The sequence below is a fragment of the Lupinus angustifolius genome, chromosome LG03, assembly GCF_001865875.1.
Source record: "Lupinus angustifolius cultivar Tanjil chromosome LG03, LupAngTanjil_v1.0, whole genome shotgun sequence".
Lineage (NCBI taxonomy): Eukaryota > Viridiplantae > Streptophyta > Magnoliopsida > Fabales > Fabaceae > Lupinus > Lupinus angustifolius.
The window spans coordinates 1,360,704-1,384,385 of record NC_032011.1 but is presented as its reverse complement, the minus strand read 5'-3'; the positions used below and the strand labels follow the sequence as shown (position 1 = coordinate 1,384,385).

General features: G+C 32.7%; 3 protein-coding genes across 4 annotated transcripts; all 3 read left to right on the top strand.

The window, feature by feature from the left end:
• On the top strand, nt 5,742-9,157 carry LOC109342889 (IAA-amino acid hydrolase ILR1-like 4). The gene is made up of 5 exons (XM_019580933.1): nt 5,742-6,167; nt 6,394-6,519; nt 6,643-6,957; nt 7,951-8,079; nt 8,581-9,157. The coding sequence occupies exons 1-5, from the start codon at nt 5,829-5,831 to the stop codon at nt 8,986-8,988; spliced, it is 1,317 nt and encodes a 438-aa protein (XP_019436478.1). The 5' UTR covers nt 5,742-5,828; the 3' UTR covers nt 8,989-9,157.
• On the top strand, nt 11,594-13,320 carry LOC109342887 (transcription factor bHLH87). Its single transcript, XM_019580930.1, has one exon. It carries the CDS (start codon nt 11,828-11,830, stop codon nt 13,274-13,276), a length of 1,449 nt encoding a protein of 482 aa, XP_019436475.1. The 5' UTR covers nt 11,594-11,827; the 3' UTR covers nt 13,277-13,320.
• On the top strand, nt 16,290-22,135 carry LOC109342886 (vacuolar protein sorting-associated protein 26A-like). 2 transcript variants are annotated; one of them, XM_019580928.1, is made up of 11 exons: nt 16,290-16,534; nt 16,627-16,701; nt 17,459-17,533; nt 17,660-17,732; nt 18,640-18,684; nt 18,961-19,072; nt 19,670-19,736; nt 20,382-20,426; nt 20,736-20,791; nt 21,150-21,325; nt 21,489-22,135. In XM_019580928.1, the coding sequence occupies exons 1-11, from the start codon at nt 16,532-16,534 to the stop codon at nt 21,665-21,667; spliced, it is 906 nt and encodes a 301-aa protein (XP_019436473.1). In that variant the 5' UTR covers nt 16,290-16,531; the 3' UTR covers nt 21,668-22,135. The 2 variants fall into 2 exon arrangements, with proteins under 2 accessions (XP_019436473.1, XP_019436474.1); XM_019580929.1 differs by lacking the exon at nt 18,640-18,684.

The following is a 23,682-nucleotide window of genomic DNA, read 5'->3' as shown; positions in this document are numbered from 1 at the left end:
ATTAGCAAAATGATGAACTAACATTCAACTACAAGGAACAATTGTATATTAGAAACATATAGATGATAAAAGTTTAAGATCTACCAACTACCAGACTAATCAAAAACTAATATCCTACATCTAGAAGCCAAGTTAGAAGATATTATTTGTACCTTGTGATGAGCAAAATCGATGTGAGAAGGGTCTGAGACATTCTCCATGAGAGTATCATAGCCACAGAACAGATCACGCTGAATGTTCACTGTAGCAAATTCTGGTTTTTCAAAATCATCAGGCAACCTACACAGTAAAAAATTAAAACTAAAAACACATTTTAATATAATTTTACCTAACACTTAACCAGCTCAATTAAACAAAGCTTATTCATGAACATATAAATATAATTTCAATAAACTAATCAGAATTGATTTAAAACAATTACAATGGAGGTTTGGAAGACTTAATCCTGACATAGCCTTAATCCTGGCATCCCTACAAGGAACGGAAGACTTGTCCTTTGCCAAACTAAAATCATCTCACGTTCCTCGCACCGCTCCTGCTCTTTCAAATCCTATGGTTTGGAACCAATCTTTGCTCCTTCCTCGCACAAATGATTGCAACCATGAGAACTTAAAAGATAAACCTAACAAAGCATTAGATCCACCCAATTTTTAAAGGAACATGTAAATAAACTCAAATCAATTTTCAAGCACATCATCCTCCTCATCCCTGTAAGCTCGCGAACGCTGGGGAGTTTCTTCGTCACACCAAAGTAACCAGGACCATTGAGCTCAACTATATGATGCTCCTTGGGAGGGGCGGCGCGCCGAGGCAAGGTTTAAGAAAAATGGATTGGAGAGAAAAAGGGAAAGGTCTTGTGAGGTTGTTAATGGGAGTGGTGTTGGAGGCGGAGAATGGGGGATAAGAAAGGACTCTAGGTTTAGAAACAAAGTCTGAGATCTTTGAGTTCAACAGATTAAAACTATCAATAACTAGAATAGAGAACGGTTATTTTACAATTGATAAGGCTATGCTTAAAAACCGTGGTCTAAAAAATGAATAAATAGAATAGAGAATGGTTTTTTTTTTTATAATTGTTAAGGCTACACTTAAAAACTTGTTGTCTATTTACAATTTAATTGACAATAGTTTAAAAATCGTTGCGTAATATACCGTAAGACCACGGTTTTCAAACCGTAGTGAATAAATGTAAAAATTAGTAATTAAGACAACACTATTAAAAACCGTGGTCTAATGCTAAGTAAGACCACAGTTTTAAAACCATTGAGATTTGAGGCGTTGTCGTAGGATAAAAATGTAGTAGTGAAGTTTGTTCTTTTAGTGAACAACTTAGGTCGGACTAAAGGTTTAGGTAGTGCTTCTTTGGTTTCCAGGCTGGAGCTCTTCAAGAATCTGGATGAAGTTAACTTGGACTCGCCGATGGAGGTACCTGAAAAGGTTCTCCGACGATCAAGTCAGTAAAACTGCAGAGGTAATGCTTGAAAACAATAAATGAAATAGAGATAGCAAGTAAGAATAATAATGATAATCAATGTAATACTTCGTGATAGAGGATGCCCCTATTTATAGTGGTTGAAATGAATGATATGACTCTAGAGAGTACTGTTGGCATGACCGACCATGCTGACCTGTCGGGGGTTACTTTTCTCATGTCAGGCAACTTTGGCATTGCCGTACTCTGTATATAGTTCACTTGTAGCCTGTGGTAGACATGACAATCGTATTGCAGTTTGTCATTGTCATGTGGCAGGAGGGTAGGTGGAATTTTTATGCGATGTGGTAGGTGGGATTTGCATGCGGTGTGGTAGGTGGGATGTCAGGATAGTGGTCCTAGAAATTGCCAACCATGTCCGGGCAATTGTAAGGCCTGTGGTGAAGCTCTTTGTTCGACGATGCTTGGTTTTGGGTCGGCTAGGGTATAAGGCATCTCGACAAACATGGAATGCATGGTCGGCTAGGTGGAGCATCATGGTCAACCATGAGATGCTCTTTGTTCGGTCGTACTCGGCCTTTGCTTGGTCAAGTATATGTCCATCCCGACTAGTTAGGACATCCGAATAACCGAGATTGAACAAAGTTTATATCTAATATCTCATTAAATTATATATATATATATATATACATATATATAAAAAAAAAATCTTAACTATATAAATGTTAATATTTAAGATTCTTTTCAAGAGAGTGTGTGAAAGTTGTTGGATTCTTACTTTATATCAATTATATTAATATTATAAGACAGTTTTTCAATGATTAGAATGCATGCCGCTTCAAGGATTTTTGTTTAATATTCCATGGGAAAATTACATAAATTACATTTATGGGAAAAATTATATTTATATAGAAACAAAGTAAACTACATTTTTATATAGAAAATAATGGCTATGATAAATTGTATCAATCCATAAATTACATTTATGGGAAAAATTATATTTATTCTTAAATTAGAAAATTGTACATAATTGTTAGTTTACGTATTTAAATTTAAATAATACTTTATTTATTCACGTAAATAATGGTAAAACAATTAATTACTAAAACGCGAGATATTAAAAAAAATCACAATAAATATCACCTCTACCTCTAGTCTCAATTATATACGAAAAACAAATATTTTTATGACTCCAAGATAAAAAAATTCAGCACTTCTACCTTTTCCAATAGAACTTTTAATTGAAACAATTTCCAATATATCATTGGTTAAATATTAATTGGAATTATGGTATGTTTTATTAAATCAATCAACATAATTATAGAAAGTAAGAGTGTGTTTGGTTTTAAGAAATGTTTTCTATTTTTATTTTCAAAAAACAATTTTCATTTTCATGTTTTCATTTCCTCATAACATGTTTGTTATTATTATTTTCATTTTCAAAATCATTCACTATAAATTTTACAAACGATGACACATGTGTTTATAATTAACTCAATTCTAAATTTTAATCACTAAAGTAGTCAAATCAATGAATTCATAGGATGTCATACATACATTTCCTTTTTCAACCAAAATTACGTCAACAATGCATTGACACTTTAATTGTTGGACTTGGTTATTAGCTACCATAAAGACGTATAGAAGGTCATAACGAGTATATGCACTTGCATATGTTCTCCAAAAAAAGTTAAAATTAAAATAAATTAGTAACATACAAATGTTTTATTATTTAATTAAGGGTGAAGGAATTTCAAGTGACGTTAATTTTCATACCAAAATTATTTATTATCATACTCATCATTGAACTATTTCCACAATATCGTAAGAGAGAAAAAGAAAAGGTTGTTACGTGTGAAGATAAAGAAATAAATTATATTATGAAGATGTGTGGAAGTCTAGAGGCACCCATCGATTTGTTTTGACATTTTGTTGATTAGTGAAAAGAGTGATCGAAAAATTTACTCCACCATTCTTCATCTTTTGATGTTTAAGATTATCCACACAATTCAAAAAATTATTAAATTAAATGATATAAATATTTGAGACAATTTGACTAAACTAGTCACATTTAATGCACAATGAAAATTGGATTAAAAAGAAATGATGAAACATGTGGTGAGAAGAAAAGTAATACATAAGGATATAGTTGGAATTAAAGTACAATATAAATGTGTATTTAATTTCTAAAACATCAAACAGTTCAAAATAACACTGAGAAGTTAAAACATTAAAAGATATAGAATAAATGAAGCAGCAAAAGTCTTGAAAATTTCAAAAAGGATCATTACGTCATTAGTGAAAATATTGAAAATAATATGTTTGTTTTCATTTTCAAAATTTCCAGAAACGAAATTCATGTTTTCTAAAATATAAAAACAATAATGTAAACATTTTTCACATTTATTTTCAGATTTTATTGAAAATGAAAATACAAAATGACCAAAATAAACATATCCTAAAATGTTTTATCCCAAGAAATTATAATGGAGCAAGAACTACATGTTTTCATTTTTTCACATGAGAATAACACCTATAGTCATACTTATTAAATTTGGCTTGTACTAGCTAGATCCACTAAGAACCAGTCATGTGGCTGGTCCAAACTACTTTTTTTAATTTGTCATTCACAAAAAACCGGTATGAACTTGATTAGCTTTGTCATTTAAGCATAAAATCAATGATTCGACCGGCAGGATTGGTTCCATTGAATGAGTTTAATCAATTTTAAACAATATTTTGAGATAGAAAAATAGGTGTACTTTTAAATTATTTATAATTATGTTTATCATTACTACTGTTATATTTGTTATGTTATATCGTAGTAAAGTTTTCATTGTTTAATTAAGTTTTAAACTTTATAGAAACTATATTGTTTGATGTTTTTTTACATATTTGTGATATTTTTTAGTAAAACATTCTTTTTGATTATTTAATTAAGTATTGTTGGTAGTAATTTTTGTTATATTTTGAGTATAAAATAATTTATTCATATTAGTTAGTATTATAATTTTTTAACGTAAACTTAGCTAATTGGTCCACTGACCAATGACACATGAGTCAATATTAGTCTTATTGGTGCAGTTACCCATGGATTCAATCCCTTAAAATGTGAGGCGTTTTTTGTACTATCAAGAATATTATTTCACTTTTTTTTGTTAAGAAATTAATTCCATCCAGGGTTTGTGGCTGTCCCTCCTAACAAGTGTTGTTTCCTTGAATTGTAATCTCGATCTTGGGAATACAGTAAGATCTTACACCACTAAACCAATATCTTCGTAGACGTAAGATGTTTGAATATAAGAAACTAGAATCTTCTTTAGCAGATAGACAAATTTTTGTTTTTACATTTGAAATTAACAATAAAAGTGTATATAATTATATTTAAAAGATAAAATGTCATATATTTTTATTTATTTTTATGTTATTTGTGACGTATTTGACAGTGTTGGTAAAATCGTATCGTACCGACCGATTCAATTGGAAAACCAGTAAATCGGACCCCTTACCAATATGGGACAGTTGTTGTACCGAATATGCACTAGATCCGATGGAAATCGGTCAAATCGACCAAATATTCCTCAAAACTGGTGAACTGGCCATTTGTTGCATTTAAAAAACGAGCCAATCTGGGCAGTGGTTGTTTTCCACGTTCTATGCCGCATCTGCTCTAGCATGGTAAGGTTTTGATGCAGTCTTAGATTTGAAGAATTAGGAGAGAGATAGAGAAGAAAAGAGTGAGAGAAGGGAAAAAGGTTGTTGGAGAAAATTGAAAGAACAAAGTGAGAAAGAGAAGGACTAAGGAGAGACATGGTTGATGAAAAAAGAACAAAGTGAGAGAGAAGATATTGTGTTTGACAAGTGGGAGAATGTAATTGGAGGAAGTAGATTTTTTGTTATCTTCTCGATTTCATTTTGCTACAGATTATTAGGTTATAAATTGAGTTTGGTTTTGATGGAATTAGTGAAAAAACAATATTTTCATATTATAATATTACCATTTTTACCCAAATTATTCAAGAAATCAATAAATGATATAAAAAAATATGTATATACCATATATATATATACTAATAGTATAAAATATTTTTAAATATGAGAAAAATGTATGTTTTCATAATGCAAAAGTTTTATATATGGTCAGTATATTATCTACCATATTATAGGTTTATATATATATAAATAAATACAAGCAAATATGCACAATTGTATCACTGTACCAGTCCCTAACCGATTTAATAATGAGTATGTTTTAATAACAGTGCTATTAAGAGAAATTTAAATTATTTAGCTATATAATATTACTAGTACTAGTGGTATTGTGAATGATAACTGATATTTGGTGCTTCTGCTCCATTGATTCTCTCTCACATTTACTCAGAACTTGAAAACAACCATGGGTTTTGTCAAATGGGCCAATTTGTTGTTGATTTTTCATTTCTTTGCTGCAACACCCATCTTCTCACATTCCAGCTCCTTCACTTCCAAGTTCCTTGATTTAGCTAAGGAGCCTAAGATCTTTGATTGGATGGTGAACATAAGAAGGAAGATTCATGAGAATCCAGAACTTGGTTATGAGGAATTTAAGACCAGTGAGTTGATAACATCAGAATTAACAAAATTGAGTATCCCATACAAATACCCAGTTGCAGTTACTGGTGTTGTTGGATTCATAGGGACTGGAAGCTCTCCTTTTGTTGCTTTAAGAGCTGACATGGATGCTTTACCTATACAGGTTCACATCATTTCTATCGTATCTTTTTTTCTTGGATCAAGACTGTGTTTGGATTGGTTGTGAAAGTTCAATTATTTCATGTAAACATATTGTTGTTAAATGTTAACTTTCATACTTGATCATAAGAGAATTAGCTTATTTGAAAGAGTAGGGCACAGTTTATATTTCCAAGAATAGGGCACAGTTTGATCTCTATTCAATGATATTTTGGGCTGTGTAACTTTAGGAGCTGGTGGAGTGGGAGCATAAGAGTAAAGTAGCTGGAAAGATGCATGCATGTGGTCATGATGCTCATGTTGCTATGCTTCTTGGTGCTGCAAAGATCCTCAAAGCGCATGAGAAAGAGATACTAGTAATATGTTCTTTGATCTTAATCTATCAGCCTTTTGTTCTTTGATCTTCATTTGAGTTGCATGGTTGTATTGTTTTCATACTCCTGTGGTTGATCTTATTCTATAATTTGTTGCACATATAGGGTACTGTTGTTCTTGTTTTTCAACCAGCAGAAGAAGGAGGTGGAGGGGCTCAGAAAATCATAGATAGTGGAGCTTTAGAAAATGTTTCTGCAATATTCGGATTGCATGTTCACCCTAACGAACCGGTAGGTGTAGTGGCTACTAGGTCTGGTCCCTTAGCTACAGGAAGTAGCTTCTTTGAAGCAATAATAAGTGGAAAGGGTGGACATGCTGCTATTCCTCAGTATGCTATAGACCCTATAGTGGCAACTTCCAATATCATTATTAGCTTACAACATATTCTTTCTCGTGAGGTTGATCCTCTCGACCCTCAGGTATTCTTATATCATATATTGCTTTTTTGAATGGAATGCCTCATGATTATTATTTTCATTTAATTAAGAAGTGAATAAGCACCTCTATATATACAAGAGAAAAGGGGGTAGTTTGTTGCTTCAAGAGCAAGCAACTAACTACTAACCACTTTAGGAGCCAAATTAACTCATAACCACCTATAGCAAAAAAACTTCTAAGAAGCATCTAGAAACCAAAGGGACAAGAATAGCCCATGAGAAAAGCCTAGAAAGGGAAAGAGCTTAGCCCAAAGGAAAATGGTGCGTCATGGCTCGGTCAGAATTGGTGCGCCATGGCCAACCAGAAAAAGGGGCACCTATGATGCACAACGCCTGAGTATCCTCAATCATGATGCGCCCAGGCTAGCAGAGTCGGTCAGTTTTGGCGTGCCAAGCCTTTGGCGACTCGGTTAGAAAGCATGCGCCAAGGCCTGTGTGCTACGGTTAGAGTATTGAATTGAGCCTCAGGCTGATGCGCCATGGGCGAAGCACTGTGTTGCATGGGCGATGCACTGTGTTGCATGGAGTATTGAATTGAGCCTCAGGCTGATGCGCCATGGGCGATGCACTATGTTGCATGGGCTTCTCATTTCTTCGGTCATAATTCACAATTCCTCGGTCAATATTGGTTTTCCCTCGGTCATGTGGTACTATTGGTCGATGGATTTTGAGTTTGGCCTGATCAATTTTGACTTTGGCTTGGCTAAGTTGCATGAGAGATCTATCTTGGTCAGGTGCATTTGTTGGTGACTTTAATATCATATATCTTATATACCTTTAGATTTTGTCTATCATTATAGATATTTCTATTTACAGATTTTCTCTCACTCTATAGGTTTTAATTATGGTAGCTAGGATCGTTAGTATAAGACTTTAACTTATACCTTTGATCTTTGTCCATCACTATAGATAAATATGTTTTTATTATTAGAAAATGTTTGTTAAGTCTTCCTAACATAAAGAACATCCCCACAGGTTTTGACTATAGGAAAATTTCAAGGAGGTGAGACAGCAAATGTTATTCCAGATTCTGTCTTAATTGCTGGCACCTTTCGAGCTTTTTCAAGAGAAAGCATGATGTATTTGAAACAACGGATTGAACAGGTTTGTAATGGAGCATTGTAGATTTATTTCTTAAGTTTGAACTTTAACTAATCAGCTAACTTTTTAATGCATCATCTAATCAATCATTACTACAGTAGATTAAGGCTTGATTCATGTATTTTTCAAGTTAGTGTTTTAAATTGTGGTTGTGGTCGCGATTGTGAATACGGTGACGCGATCATTAGACTATTGTCTTGAGGATTATTGCAACCGTTGCAGTGTGAATTATTTTCTAGTTTTAAAAATATTTTTGACTTCAAAATGACCCGTTGCAGTCCAATGTGATCTAATACAGCCGAAATACAACCCGATGCAACTCGATACAGCGATATCATTGTGATTCAGTATCACACCGTAACCACAGTATGATGCGGTTGTGACAATACGGTCACCACAATCACAATATTATGGTCACATCACCTTATGCGGTCTGCAATTTAAATGAATGTGTATAGTGACTACAATCCTATTAATGCTAAAACTGATTCATTTGTGAATTAGGTTATTATAGGGCAAGCTGCAGTGCATAAATGTAATGCAACAGTGACCTTCCTTAATGGAGATAAACCCTATTCTCCTCCAACTATTAACAATTATGATCTGCATGAGTATTTTAAGAGTGTGGTTGGGAACATGCTTGGTGCCAATAAAATAAAGAAGGCACAACTATTAATGGGATCTGAGGACTTTGCATTATTTCAAGAGGCTATTCCTGGTTACATCTTCTTCCTTGGAATGGAGAATAAATCTGTTGAACAACTTCCATCAGCACATTCTCCTTATTTCAAAGTCAATGAAGATGCACTTCCTTATGGAGCTGCAATTCATGCATCATTAGCTTCTAACTATCTCATCAAACTTCATCAGGATCAGCCACTGGTAGAGGATAAATATAATGATGAATTATAACCAAGTTCTTCAGCATGCATGGCATTGTTATTTTATGCATTCTGTATTGTATCTAATTTCGAATAATTTAATGCTTTCAGCATTAAAATCATGGTACTGTGATCATGTAAGTGGGTGCAGTGGGAGAAGGAAAAATAATACTTGATAAATAAGCAGCTAAAATTATTATATTTAATTTTAAGCCACTTTGAGAAATTATTGCATTATCTATAGTCAATTTCAATAACATAAATTTGTTTAAATTTAAAATATTAATACATCGATGGTGATGGTTCAATTGAGAACATTTCTTGGATGTTCAATATTTAATAAAGAGGATTCCTCAACATATTAGTAGAGCTAATCTTTTTTAAGATGTATACCCTTATATTAGTAGACCAACTCAACACAAAGTAAAGATGATGAATACATTAAAATAATATCTTGATTATTATAATATTAATAGTAGCAATAACCATGTATTATAGTGATTTAGTATTAGCTGGATATTAAAATTAATTTTCTATCATCATTTTAAATACTTAATTTAATATTAATACTCCTCTAAAATAGTAGGAGAATTACATTAGTTATAGTCTATATAATGTATAGGTTGTTAATTTTTTAATTTATCATTAATTTTATTACTATTTTTAAAATTTAATACAATTAGCAAATTATTAGTGAATATGACTAATATTAGTGAATATATTTTTCTTAATCTGATTCAAATACATTAATTATTAGTGAATATATTTTTTCTTCTTGCTACTACCAAAGATAGAAGACCACTTTACTCTATGAAGTTTGGCAAAAAAGTTCCTGTTTTTAAAACTTTAATAGTGACTTTATTAAAATTTATTCATGAAGTAATTTGCATACAAGTCACAATCAAGGGTATGATTGTAAATAGAAAAATGATATATTTTTTGAAAAATTAATCAACAATTTACCATTCACAATAAGAAGTATAACACATGTTATATATATATATATATATATAAATGATCAATCGAATTTAAGAATATATATATATATATATATGACAAAGTTGTAGATGATTAATTTACATGTGACAATATCATTTCTTATTGTGTATGAATTTGTAAGCTATCTCATTAATAATTGTAGGCATTTATCACCTTAAATTGTATTTAAAAAATGAAATAGGAGGATTTAAAATTCAAATAATCAAATTCACCTTCAGAAGTGATGGGTTTAATTTTAGTCTCATGACTGGATCTTATGATTGCCATAAATTTTTAAAAAAATAAGGTTATATTCTTATCATTAATTATAAGTTTGAAAATAATGGAATTATACAACAAATGAATCAGAGTAACTTTTAAAAATAAAATTTATTATTAGTCAAAGTCTCAAATTGTGTCTTGTTTGGCTAAACTGCTAAAGTTACACCTTTTCCATTCTAAAGCTTTTGGGAAAGTGGTAAATACTTATCCCAACATATACCTTTTAGTAAAGAGATATATAAGAGTAGAGTTTCCTATTCTTACAACAGTTACAGCTGATAAAGCATTTACATAAAAAGCTGAGCAAAAATGCATGAGTTCCATATAATAAGTAAAAAAAATCACAAATTTGAGTCATCTACTCCATTAAGTTGTTTTTAATTTGAGCACTTAAAAGTTGCAAAAAAGTTGAGTCTTACATCAGTACTGTGCTTCTGATTTAATCAGTAGATTCCTCTAGAGACCCTAACTTAAACAAGTACTGTGGTAGAAAGTGAAAACATTACAAGGCTATGATTAAAACTATGATTAATAGAAATCTTTTGGAAAGAAAGTGATGCTGTTAAAAGATGCTCTTACTTTCACTGCATTTTTTCACTGCAACTTTACAGTGCCCATGGAATATACATAATAAGCTACCAAAAAGAGGTCATAGCTTTCTCCACTTACAAAAAAATGCAGCTAATAAAGTACTCAGTTGAGGTTCCAAATTCTTTTCTCAAATATTTATAAGAGTAATGTTATTATTAGTACATATATCTCATATGTGTATATATCATTATCACTATTATCATGGACTATATAACCTTACACACATGCATGTTAGATTAATAATTTGAGTACTTAAAGAGATGAATTGGTATACTGTGGTGAATATTAAATGTCTCTGAATAAATGTAGTCTTACATACCCACCCAGCTGGCCAAAAAGCCTTATCTTTTTCAAAAACCATTGTACTACTCTAAACTGTTGAAACCATATTATAATATCCACTCCTTTTTATTTCCTTGTATAATATATGATCAAGTGCCTATTTATTACACAACCTCCTGACATAATTGTTCAAGTACCAAAATTTGTATTATTGCAAAAGCTTGGTGCACCTTTTGTTTTCCCTATCCTATATCTATATAAGCTTCTCTTCCACCAACACACAAGGCATAAGTGTACTAGTCTTACATGGCATCTCAAGGTACAACCTTTATTCTCTATCTTTCTATTCTCTACTCAACTTGTTAAATGTATCTGGTCACTAGTTTTATTCTTCAAAATAAAACATTACATGGAATTCAGTTGCCAAATCTGACATAAAGTTTTCTTGTTTTTCTTTCTCTTTATCACAACTTTCATCCAACTTAATTGAATATATTGCAGTTAATGCTTCTACAAGATTGCTACACAAACTGATATAAAAGCTGCATTGAGTGAATCCTCTTTTGTTCAGTTGCTTACATTGAATAACAAAGTAAGGATTCTCATCCTGTTGGCTCTTGAGTTAGTGTCTTGGTAAGCCCTTCAACTCATTTAGTTTTGCACCTAATATAGATTAGTTTACACCAATGTTAGTCATTTTCCACTTATTCTCACTGAGTTGTTGTTCTTGATCATATATGCAGAAAGGATCACTTTGTCATTCAGCTTGTAATAGATCTCTTTTAGCTTCACTTCATCAGAAGTTGTTATCAACTTCAATGGATGGTATGAGTTGGGATGCTTCACAACTTGTTTCTAACATTCCAATCTTGTGGAGCACTAATGAGCAGCATCAAGACCTAGAAGGAGGAGGGTACTACATGCCGAATCCAATTAGTTCAAGTGGTGTAAATCAAATGCAAGAGATTCACAAGGCTGAAACAGAACCTGGTACCACTACTGATGAGATAATAATGAGTATCATGATGCCAAACACAAATCTGTCACAAAAAATAGCAACAACAGCTGGAGCCAGTTTGGAATTAGAAGCTTTCACATATAAATCATGCTACCAGTCCCTTTCAGTCAATATGATGAACAACTATGTGCCAGATTTCAGCATAGCCCACAAACAACAACTTCAAATCAATAATGGCACACTACAAAAGACCAATGTTAACAACATTCTTAATCAGTCACTTGATCATTGCTTGCTTTCCACTACTAATAGTATGATCAGCACAGATGACAAGTCTGTAGAAAATGGTGATGGGATTTCCATGATTTTATCTGACTGCAGAAACTTATGGAACAATAACTTCAGTTATGGCAACAGTACTACAATTTCCTCTATTGAATCTGAGAGTAATGCTTCCAATACTAGAGACAAAAACATGCAGCAGTATCATCATGTCAATGAACTTGATGAAACACTATCTCAAAGCTCCTCAGATCATTATGTAAGTCCAGCAAAAATCATATACTCTTCTAAGGTTAGTAATTGCACAACAAAAAGGAGTAATGATGATATTCAGTATGATCCATACTTCAATATTCTTCAGAATTCTTCTGCTAATAATATTGAAGGTGGTGGTTTCAAGCTTATCTCAGAGAATGCAACAAAATCCAAGAAACCAAGATGGGATCATAAGCATCCTTGTTCATCTACTATAAGTTTCCAGCAGCCAAACTCATCATCAGTGTCATCATTCAATGAAGAACCTGATCAAGAGGCAATAGCACAAATGAAGGAAATGATATATAGGGCTGCAGCATTTAGGCCAGTGAATTTGGGCTTGGAGGTTGTGGAAAAGCCTAAGAGGAAGAATGTGAGGATATCATCTGATCCACAAACAGTTTCTGCAAGGCAAAGAAGGGAGAGGATAAGTGAGAGGATTAGGGCTTTGCAGAATATTGTGCCAGGTGGAAGCAAAATGGACACTGCTTCAATGCTTGATGAAGCTGCTAATTACCTCAAGTTTCTTAGGTCACAAGTGAAAGCACTAGAGAGTCTAGGAAACAAAGTTGATGCAATGAATAATTACCCTCCTTCCAGTTTTGCATTCTCTTTCAACCCTACTTTCCCCATGCAAACTCAATTCCACATCCATAACCCTAGCCACAATATTCAACATTCCCTGGGATGAAATGAATATTATTACCAGGCTCTTGCCAATGGATGATGCTCTTAAGGAAGCAACAAACAGAAACTTTGTAATGGAAATCACAAATTTTCAACTTTTAATTTTTGCAATATAAATTAAATTTCTATCTTTGACTCCTCACCTAATGTATTTAGGATATTGGTTAGCATTCTCTTTATTATTATCATTATGGAACATGTAAAAAAGGGGTTAATTAACTCAACCTCTAATTATATATTTCAATTCAATGACAATGACTAATATCAAGATCTTCATGTTCTAAGCCTAAGCTGCAATTTTATTCCTTCCCATGTAGTTTTCTGCCAACGACTTGTTTAAAGTTGTAGTAGCTTTCATAATTAATTACAGCAGTGTTAATCTTACCGTAGTTAAGAACCATGTCCATTTTGGCTCTCCAATTTTGCTTATTCAGTCAAGGTAATAACTTTGTTATTTTACCATAGCCTACATTATAGAATTGAAGTATCAGGGTTAAATTAATCATTTGCATCATGCATGAGAGAATATACTACTTTTGGTTACCTTGATGCTTAACTTATACAGTTGAATTTTCTTTTATGAACCAAGATGGTTACAATGAGAATATACTATTGTGTTAATGGTAGTTACATAAGATGCTTAACTAGTAAATTACATTACCTCTTAGCTTACAGAAAGGTATAGCAATTATACCACCATGATTAAGATCAAGAGATAAAAAGTGATTGTCACTTTTAACTTTGTTTATAAAAAATAGTTTAATGCAGTCTATGTACTTAAAGTGCATTTTTCCTGTAGATTTTGAAGAGATTTTTTAATAAGAATTTTGTTAGCAAATCAATGCAAAAGACATTCTCTTAAGACTAGTGAACTTAGTCAGTGGTCCTGTCTCCTTGATTCAACCCAAAGCGTGCTCTCGAAAATAACCCTAAAACTCATTGCTCAGCACGTGTATGTTTATGTATATTCTTCTTTTTTGGCAGGAGTGTTTGCCATAATCAATATTATAAAACTTCATTGGTGTCTTATTATTTAAACGTTACAAAGTTCTCAAATATATTAGTGTAACTAATGATATTGTTAATGATGGTGACTATGATAACGACTGCTACAATGAAACATGAGGTGGGTTTCGTGCTATGTTCATAGAACATTGATTATTTTAATAATTGTGCTCGAATATCTTCACTAAGCACATGCCTATGTGCCACTTTATCTGCATGTGGCATTTCAGTATAAGTTAAATCTCTTTCTGTCTTTTCTCTGTCATGCTTAACAATTACTCCTACTTTCTGTTCAGCTTTGATCATCAAAACATATGAAAGTAGAGTTATCCACCTCATTTAAAAGCTGTTCCTAATAAATATTTGGTCATTTTGGCTTTGTTTGATAGGGGTTTGAGCTTAGACAATCACTTTTTGTCTCGAATAACTCATGGGTTTTATATCATTTCTAAATTGCAACATAAGTGACTTTATTCTTTCTTATCAGACACATTTTTTGGGGTAGAATTGGAGACATTTTTTGCTCACAAAAATTGAAAAGTTTTGTATTCATGGTTTGACGAAATGAAGAAGCACCTTGAGTACCATATTAAATATGCGAGTCTTGAAATTGAAGGTAGAATTGGATGTTGAGGATGAGAAGAAAGATAGAGTGTGTGTAGGTGTTGATTGGAAGAAATCAAAGAGGTTATAGTAGTTAGGGGTTACTTCCAAAATATACAAGTTTTGTTGTGAAGGGGACTATATCTATCTTTTGGCTTAGTTTGAATTGTCTCCTTTGAATTTGATTTCTCAATCAAGAAATTCCATGCCCTCAAAAAAATGTTATTGTGAATCAAACTTTTATAGATGTCTTGAAAACTTAGTAACAAATCAAAAACCTTGTTTAAATGATCATTCAGCTCTTATAATCTGCTACACATTAAGGTGAGGGAGATCATTTTGGCAGCTACCTCAGTGTATGTTATATATAGCCATGGTAGTGCTCCTTTAGCCACAACCCACAACCTTTACCAATTGCATAATATAATATTACTTGCTACATAAGTTTGGTTTAAGTGAGTTTTGTGTAAGAAGGAATGGGTATTATTGATAGAAGAGGTACTAGATGTACCTAAAATATATGAACAAATCTCTATTATCTTAAATTTTATTTCACACCAATAATAATGAAGCAAAAAAAAACAATGATTATGATTGTTTAAATTTTTTAATTTACATGACATGCTTTCAAACACGTGACATGATAACAAATACTTCTTCCTAAAATACACATGATAGTAATATGCAGGTCCATAGCATTACCTGCAAAATTACATCCATCCAAATGCATTAACTAAGTACAAGTGGGTGCACTTAGAACTAGCTTCATAACCAGCACAGTAGAGCTATAAGCTATTATAATAATTGCCCTACAGAAATGAGAGTATCTGTTTAGCAATATGCAGTTAATAAGCAACACTAACTTTCTTGGTATAGAATATGTACCTTATTCTGGATATAGGGTCATAAATTGTTCATGTATTGCAGCAATAATATATTAACATAAAGTGAAAAGAAGAAATTAGTTTCATTAGAATTAGAGTCATTTACTTGGGCATACAAGATACTAATAAGCAGACATGACAAAATTTTACAAATTGATAGCACCATACACCTTAGGTTGGATTATAATATTATTCACTCAGAAACAAACATGATACTCAAAATCGAGATTTTACATATTTATATGACGATTCCATATAATTTTAGTCTGGTAAGCTCAAACCTATGATCTAATGGGGACATGACTTCTAAAATTATGGACTCTTTCGATTTCAAGAATAAATATATGACAATTCCATATAATTTTGATTAAGGACCCACCCATGTATGTGTCATTGAGGATTATGGTAACACTTTATCTACAAACAAGTATCTAATACATATTATTTATATAATATATTTTTCATTCTTTTAAATTTGTATATTATAATAATCAAGAAGGTAAAAAAAATCTTATTCTATAAAAGAATGAAAGACTAAGGGTGAAAGTCAACTCCGAATCCGATGAAGGTTTCAATCTCGCCGGTAAAATCCATTTTCCACCACCTTACCACATTTCTCTCGCGATCCCCAATCCAACCCTAGCATTTTTCTTCATTCCCTTTCTCTTCTTCAATTCTCGCTCTTCCATTCTCTCTGCTACGTAAAAACTCCCAATTCCACTTCCTTCAATTCCCGCGCTTTGGAATAACATTCAATAGTTAACACCATGGTATGTCTTGTTATTTGTGTTTAATTTGTAAGTGTTTATTCATCTGATTTTGTCTGATATGTTCTTCGATGCTTGTGTCGCTGAAAAATTAGAATTACCTTCTTGGAGCTTTCAAACCAGCGTGTAACATCTTAATCACTTTTAATGACGGTGGAAATCGTAAGCAGGTGAGTCATTCTTCTCATAAGGAGTGGATGTATGTATTAAATTATGCCTAGTGTTTTATTGATGATGCAGTGTTTGATGCTTTGAGAAAGTTAAGTGAGGGGGATTGAAACTTGGCTTAAAACTTATCTTAGACTATTAATGCTTGTTTATTTATGCAAGGGACATATCTTAGACTAATAGGCCAATAGTTATGTAAATTGTTAGGCGGTAAAATGTCAACAAGATAATAAACTCAATGTAGCGGAGATGAGAATATTGCATTGGATGAGCTGACACATTAGATGAGATTGGATTAGGAATGAATGCATTAGGAAGAAAGTTGAGGCGACTCTTGTTTTAGTAAAGATGGTAGAATCCTGCCTTATATGATTTGGGCATGTATGGATGAGCGACTCTTATTGTAGAAAAGATGGTAGAATCCAACTTGAGCATGTGTAGAAGAGACTATTAGCTTCACTAAGGAGGGTAGATCAAACGGAGGTTAATCCAATTTGTAGAAACAAATAGAGGCCAATAAAACCATATGCAACACAATTAGGAAAGATTTAGAGATGAATGTTGTCAATGAACATAATATATGATAGAGTATTATGGTGTCGTTTAATCCTTGACACTGACCTTGTCTAGTGGGACTAAGATTTGGTTGTTGTTCTTTTATTAATGCTTGTCTGTCTTTTAAACATGTGTCTCTCTATCACTTCATTGTAGTACTCATGTATGTTTTTTTTAAAGTTGATATGCTTTGTGGTTATGTAGGTTCCACTGAAAAAGGAGAATGGTCAAACAGTTATGATCCCTCTTTTCCAAAGTCAAGAAAACATTGCTGGGAAGGTATTTTTCTATTTTCATATCTTAATATTATTGAATGTATGCTAAATTCTTGTTGATATAATATTTTATATATTGTCGTGTAGACCTTACTGCATTGAGTATTTATATTTTTGCTGCCATGTTCAGATTACAATTGAACCAATGCAAGGGAAGAAGATTGATCACCATGGCATAAAAGTCGAACTCCTTGGACAGATAGGTTTGTCCTCGACTAATCACTCTAACTCTTTAATGTGGCATGTGTCTCTGAAGTATTAATGAAGGAACAAAAAAAAATAGAACTAGAATGTGTCATTATGTCTTCATATACTATGTTGACCTATGTGGTATATGCATTATCTGTCACTAGGTTTAGGGAGGATGGTATTAATTAATTAGTACCTACATTTGATTTATGTAGTTTTTTTGCCAGTCATAACTTCTGAAGGAATTGTTTTAAAAGAAGAGTGAAACATCATATTGCTCCTCCCAAGATGCAATGGCTAGCAATTTTATCCTCCAAAGAAAATGACCACCAAATAAGTCCCTTAAAGTTTAAAATGGACATCACTTTGTGTAAAATTAAGTCCCTGAAAAATTCAAACAGCCACCAATTAAGTCCGTAGAATGAGAAAGACTAATATGGTGGTCATTTTAAACTTTCTTTGGAGGACTATTTGACATTTTACTATTAAAAAAATGATGCTGGCGGAGACTCTTGTGGTAATGAAAGCAAAGTTTTTTTCAATTTTGGGTAATTGCTTAAAGGAATTTGCCTCATCAATCAGGCTATTTTTAACCTATATATTCATTTAATTTCTTTAGTCCCTATGTAAATTTCAGTTATGCATTTTGAGGATATATTCTATTTCCAGCTTCTTGCTTCATTACTATTTGTTAAATTACTTCATTACTATTCAGTTATGGCCTGTTGGATTGTTTAATTTCTTTCTTAAAGTTTTGTTTGCTAATGATCAGTGAAAGAACAAAATGTTCCGTTCTGAACTTGTATAACATATATATATTTGGTATTGTTGCTTTTGGGCTCATGTGTTTGCCGAAGTCAGTTTGAAACCATATCATGTCTGATATGATTTTCTTCTTTTTCATTTTGTTTCAACGTGCAGAGATGTATTTTGACAGAGGGAATTTTTATGACTTCACTTCTCTTGGTGAGTAACTGAGCTTTCTGTGACTAACTTTTCAGAACGGAAATCTACATGTCTGTAGTGCTACTATGAATTACTTCTACTGCTGAGAAATAACTGGTCATGGCTTGTAAAGCAGGGAAAGAGAACTTTATATTGGCTATTCCTTATGAATTAATTTAAAGAATCTACTCACTGTTCTATTTTTTAATTCGCAGTAAAGGTTTATAAATGTATATAGGTTCCTATCTGATTTATATGGTTTCAGTTTCATATTATCTTTCTTGCCATATTTTTCAGTACGAGAACTAGATGTTCCCGGAGATATCTATGAGAAGAAAACTTATCCATTTGAGTTTTCGACTGTTGAAATGCCGTATGAGACATACAATGGGGTGGATGTGAGGCTTAGGTATGACCATGCAATTTCTTGGAAGCCCATCAAAGCATGTGCTTTTTGTTGACCATTACTCTGGGAAATTTTCTTCACCTTGGCTTATTTGGCCTATTTGAAAATGTATATAAATTCAAGGGAATAGAACTACCAATGGCTTCCAATTTCACCATGTTTACTAACTAGTATTAATCTTGTTAGTTGAATTTTTCATTATGTATGATGCATTTGTTGCCAAGTCATTTCTTGTTCACTTTTAGCTCAATGTCCAAAATTTCAAATATAGTTCTGGGTTAATGTTTTGGTTATTTTGCCTCAATGTCAATATACCTTTGTGGATGTTTTTATGGTAAAATAGTTGCACATATTCATCAAATTTTTGAAATAAATGATAAAATGACAATCCTCCTTGTGAGCCTATAATTATTTTTTAATGCATGGAGTTATATGCATTGTCCTGTTTGCTTGTTTCCAGTAAGAAATAAAAATGCTTTGTTGCATGTTTAATTACTGAATAAGAAATTCAGAATTGTGTTCTATTTTAATTTTAAAAATAATAGGTCATGGATTTTGAATATGATATTGAGTGATGGTTTATGCATTTGCAATTTCCAGGTATGTCTTGAAAGTAACCATCAGTCGAGGTTATGCAGGAAGCATAATGGAGTATCAGGATTTTGTGGTATGTTATGTCTTGGAAAAAAATATTATGTTCTGAGATATTGAGGTGAACTTAGCTGTAAAGTGCTACTTTTAATACAGATGATTGTTATCTAGCATGCCGAATAAGTAAAAGTTTGACTGCATGATCTTACCACACCTATAATTGTATCAATTAAATGACACGTACATCCTCTTCATGTATTACTTGATTAAAAAAGGGTGGCCTAGTGCACGACGCTCCCATCTAGTGAGGTTTGGGGAGGATAAATGTACGCAACCTTGCCCTTGTAAGGGAAGAGGTTGTTTCCAGGATTTGAACTCATGACCTTCGGGTCAAAAGACAAACACCTTACCATTGCACCGAGTTTCACCCTCTAATAGAAATAATTCAGTGCAATGGTAGAAGATTTTTGACAACTCAGAATCCCCAAGCAACACTTACACATGAGTTATGCCCCTCACTCCATGCTACAACCTTGCCATCTTCCATGTTCCAAACTTGAACTAAATCATCATCTCCTCCTGTCAATTTATATTTTCTATCCATGATCCAAGCACAACATAGTTTGATAAATGATTACAAAATTTGAAGGTTTTGATCATGATCCGTTTCATCGGCTTATTTTTTTTTATATTATCTTTTTGTTTTTTCATCATTGATCAGGTACGCAACTATTCTTCTCCCCCATCAATTAACAATAGCATCAAGGTGAGTTCTAGCATAATATTTGAATTTCAGTTCTGTCTAGTATAAGTTCTCCGCCACCATGTTAACCGTGATAGTTATTCATGTGCCTTACTTTCCTTCAATTAAAAGGCCAATGGCCCCGGATCAATTGTGAACTGACTGTTGGATCATATCGAGTTATCGACCATTTCCCCTCAGTTGTTCGTTGATAAAATACTTGCTGGCATATGTAGTTATTGCCTTATACTCTCTTCACAACGTTAATACTGGCTGCTTTTACTTCTTCTCTAATCTCCATTATAATTAGCATAACTGATATTACTTGTACAGATGGAGGTTGGAATAGAAGATTGCCTACATATTGAGTTTGAATACAACAAAAGCAAGTAAGTTTATTTAATCATTGACTATTTGACTGTAAACATTTTATAAGTCTTTAGCAGATTAATAGTCTTGTCGGGGCACCAACTTGTCTGCAATTTTATTCCTGTATATAGCTTGGAATCGGACACATGTAGTTGTTTATCTTGTTCAGTTTCATTGGCCTGTAAATATCCTATTCCAACTGATCAACCAGTCTACCTTCTATTGATCTAAAAATATTGTTTGCCAAAAATTAGCATCTTAGGATGATGTATTCACAGTTTGGAAGAAAATATTGTACTAATATGTTTAATTATTTATATTTTAATATCTGAAAGGGAAAAATAATTAAAATTACTTATTGGGCTCATAACTTCTCAGGTATCATCTTAAAGATACCATCATTGGCAAGATATACTTTCTCCTTGTAAGAATCAAGATAAAAAATATGGATCTCGAAATTAGACGTCGAGAATCAACAGGATCAGGGACAAACACCCATGTTGAGACAGAAACATTAGCTAAATTTGAGTTGATGGATGGTGCTCCTGTCAGAGGTTAGTAAACACAGACACCATACCATTAAAATCTATCATTTTAATAGTTCCTAGTTACAAATCTATTTTGGTAAAATAATACTTTCATCTATATTTCTGAAAATGTTTAGACTAATGCCCATCTTTTGTAGTTAAGGATGGCTAATGTTCGGATTTTTTACAGGTGAATCAATCCCAATCAGACTGTTCCTCAGTCCTTATGAGCTGACACCAACTCATAGTAACATCAATAACAAGTTTAGTGTGAAGTACTTCTTAAATCTTGTCTTGGTTGACGAAGAGGACAGGCGTTATTTTAAGCAGCAGGAGATCATAATATATAGGCAGGAAGAAACTTCCTGATTAACTATCTTACAAGGTGTGGGTATTATGCATCATAAGGGTAGAAATAATTAAGATTTCCATGGACTTTGAAGTGCTCCAATATGTAGGGGTCAGCCACATGAATCAGGTTTTATAAGTGGTAAAAACGGCTTAGTTTTCTTACTGTGCCAATGCTTGAAATTCAACACTGCAGCTATGTACATTTTACTGGTTTCTCATCTGTTTCTAGACCTGGTCTGTAATATTAGACATATTGTTAAAGCAAGTCTTCTTATTTGTGTTGGATCATTGATATCTCTCAACCAGAATCAATGCATATTTGGTCTTTCTCTTTCTAACAAAGCAGAATATTCGATTACATTGTAGTTGAAATCATTCTACTTACTACATAGGGCCGGTCCAAGCATAAGGCTGCTGAAGCAATTGCTTTAGGTCCCTTGAAATAATAGGCCCCACTTTTTTTTTGTTATTAACAATGTAAAAAAATTGCAACTATTTGACTTACTAGCTAAATGACAACTTGTGTATTCATGAGTAATAAACTTATGTTATAAAATAGCAATAGCAAAAGAATAGCCAAATGCATCCACTTAGATGGGGTTTATTCCAAATGATGGATATGATGGATATGTGATTGAGATCATTGATTTTAGACCATTTATGATTTCTACAATACATACCGACTAAGATTCTATATAATACTAGAAAGTCCAATATTGGGCTCAGATTCTAACACGTGTCACTAAAAAAATGAGGAAGAGCACTCTCATCTCTTTATAACACATTTTAATATATTACAGTGCCATTTTATTCATCTCTATCTTGCAACACTCTTTAGTCTTATATTACAAGTTCTACCGTCTTATCTTAGGCAAGAGGCAAGTTATTACTACCTGGTCAGGGGAGTAACTTTGCTTACTGATTGATGGACCTGATTCTTCTGTATTGGCACCACCATCTTTAGTCATGAGTCAAAAATAACTCTGAAAAGTGTATTGAAAATCAAATAAATTATTTTTTGTCAACCCTTCCCAACTTTGCTTATCCATGAAAAAAAGTTCACACGGTGTGCATGCCAAATTACTTACTCAACCTTTCTATATGCAACAACCATATTAACTTCTGTGCATGCATGCAGATCTCTCGTGACCAAGATTATTTCCACCTGTGGATAAAGTTCCAACAACTTTCATACACCATAGTAAACTAATCTGCTAAAGTCAAATGATGTTACAATAATTGGCCTAATAAACAACTTGAACGAGGGATGCATAGAAAAGCACAAAACTTCGAATAATTGGAGTAGAGATCCTCTTTATTACTAGAAAGAGAAATAATGTTTTTACTCTTAATTTTAAAAATAAAAATATCATTACAAGCGTAAATAGAAGGATATAGCAGTCATTATATCTTGTTTTTTTGTTGTTTTTCCACAATATTTCTCTCTCTAGTCATTATATCTCACTTGTATAATTGTTGCATAAAAGGTGAATGATTGGTGAGGGAAAGACCAAGTTTGGGTGTATGCAACAATTGCACACCCAAGTAACTCTCACAAAATTTATATTGCTCCCACCCCAAGTCATTATTAGGACCTATTTGATGATCTTTTTTTAAGAGTTGCATGATTAGAGTTAAGAGTTGCTTGAATTGCATATTTTAAAGAAAGTGAAGTTTGTAAGAATCAACTTCTGCTATAGGATCTTTCACAAAAAAACATGTGGAGTAGGGTTGCCCACTTAATTATAAATGGTCATTTACTCATGTTCTCACCAAATATGAGACTTTTTTTTTACAATTAGTAGTATTATCTCATCTTTTAGATAAGGAACTAATTTCTTTTGAAGTGTGTAGTTGTTCATCCCAACAAGTGTATCTACCTGGGGATCCAGTAAGGACTTATACCATTAGACCAACGACTTGTCGGTTATACATGATTGCTAAAGTGAATAGTTTCAGAAAAGGTTGCAGCATTAATATTGAAGAAGCAAGAGACCACACACGAATGTATCAAAGTGTGGTCTGCATGCATA

Excerpts from the sequence above, each read along its gene's own strand:
- LOC109342886 (XM_019580928.1), top strand. Across the intron at positions 17,733-18,639 it reads CGAACTCCTTGGACAGATAG|AGATGTATTTTGACAGAGGG; the intron begins GTTTGTCCTCGA and ends TTCAACGTGCAG. Across the intron at positions 20,792-21,149 it reads TTTGAATACAACAAAAGCAA|GTATCATCTTAAAGATACCA; the intron begins GTAAGTTTATTT and ends ATAACTTCTCAG.
- LOC109342889 (XM_019580933.1), top strand. The coding sequence starts at position 5,829 with ATGGGTTTTGTCAAATGGGCCAATTTGTTGTTGATTTTTCATTTCTTT. Across the intron at positions 6,958-7,950 it reads TTGATCCTCTCGACCCTCAG|GTTTTGACTATAGGAAAATT; the intron begins GTATTCTTATAT and ends ACATCCCCACAG. Across the intron at positions 8,080-8,580 it reads TGAAACAACGGATTGAACAG|GTTATTATAGGGCAAGCTGC; the intron begins GTTTGTAATGGA and ends TTTGTGAATTAG.
- LOC109342887 (XM_019580930.1), top strand. The coding sequence starts at position 11,828 with ATGCAGAAAGGATCACTTTGTCATTCAGCTTGTAATAGATCTCTTTTA.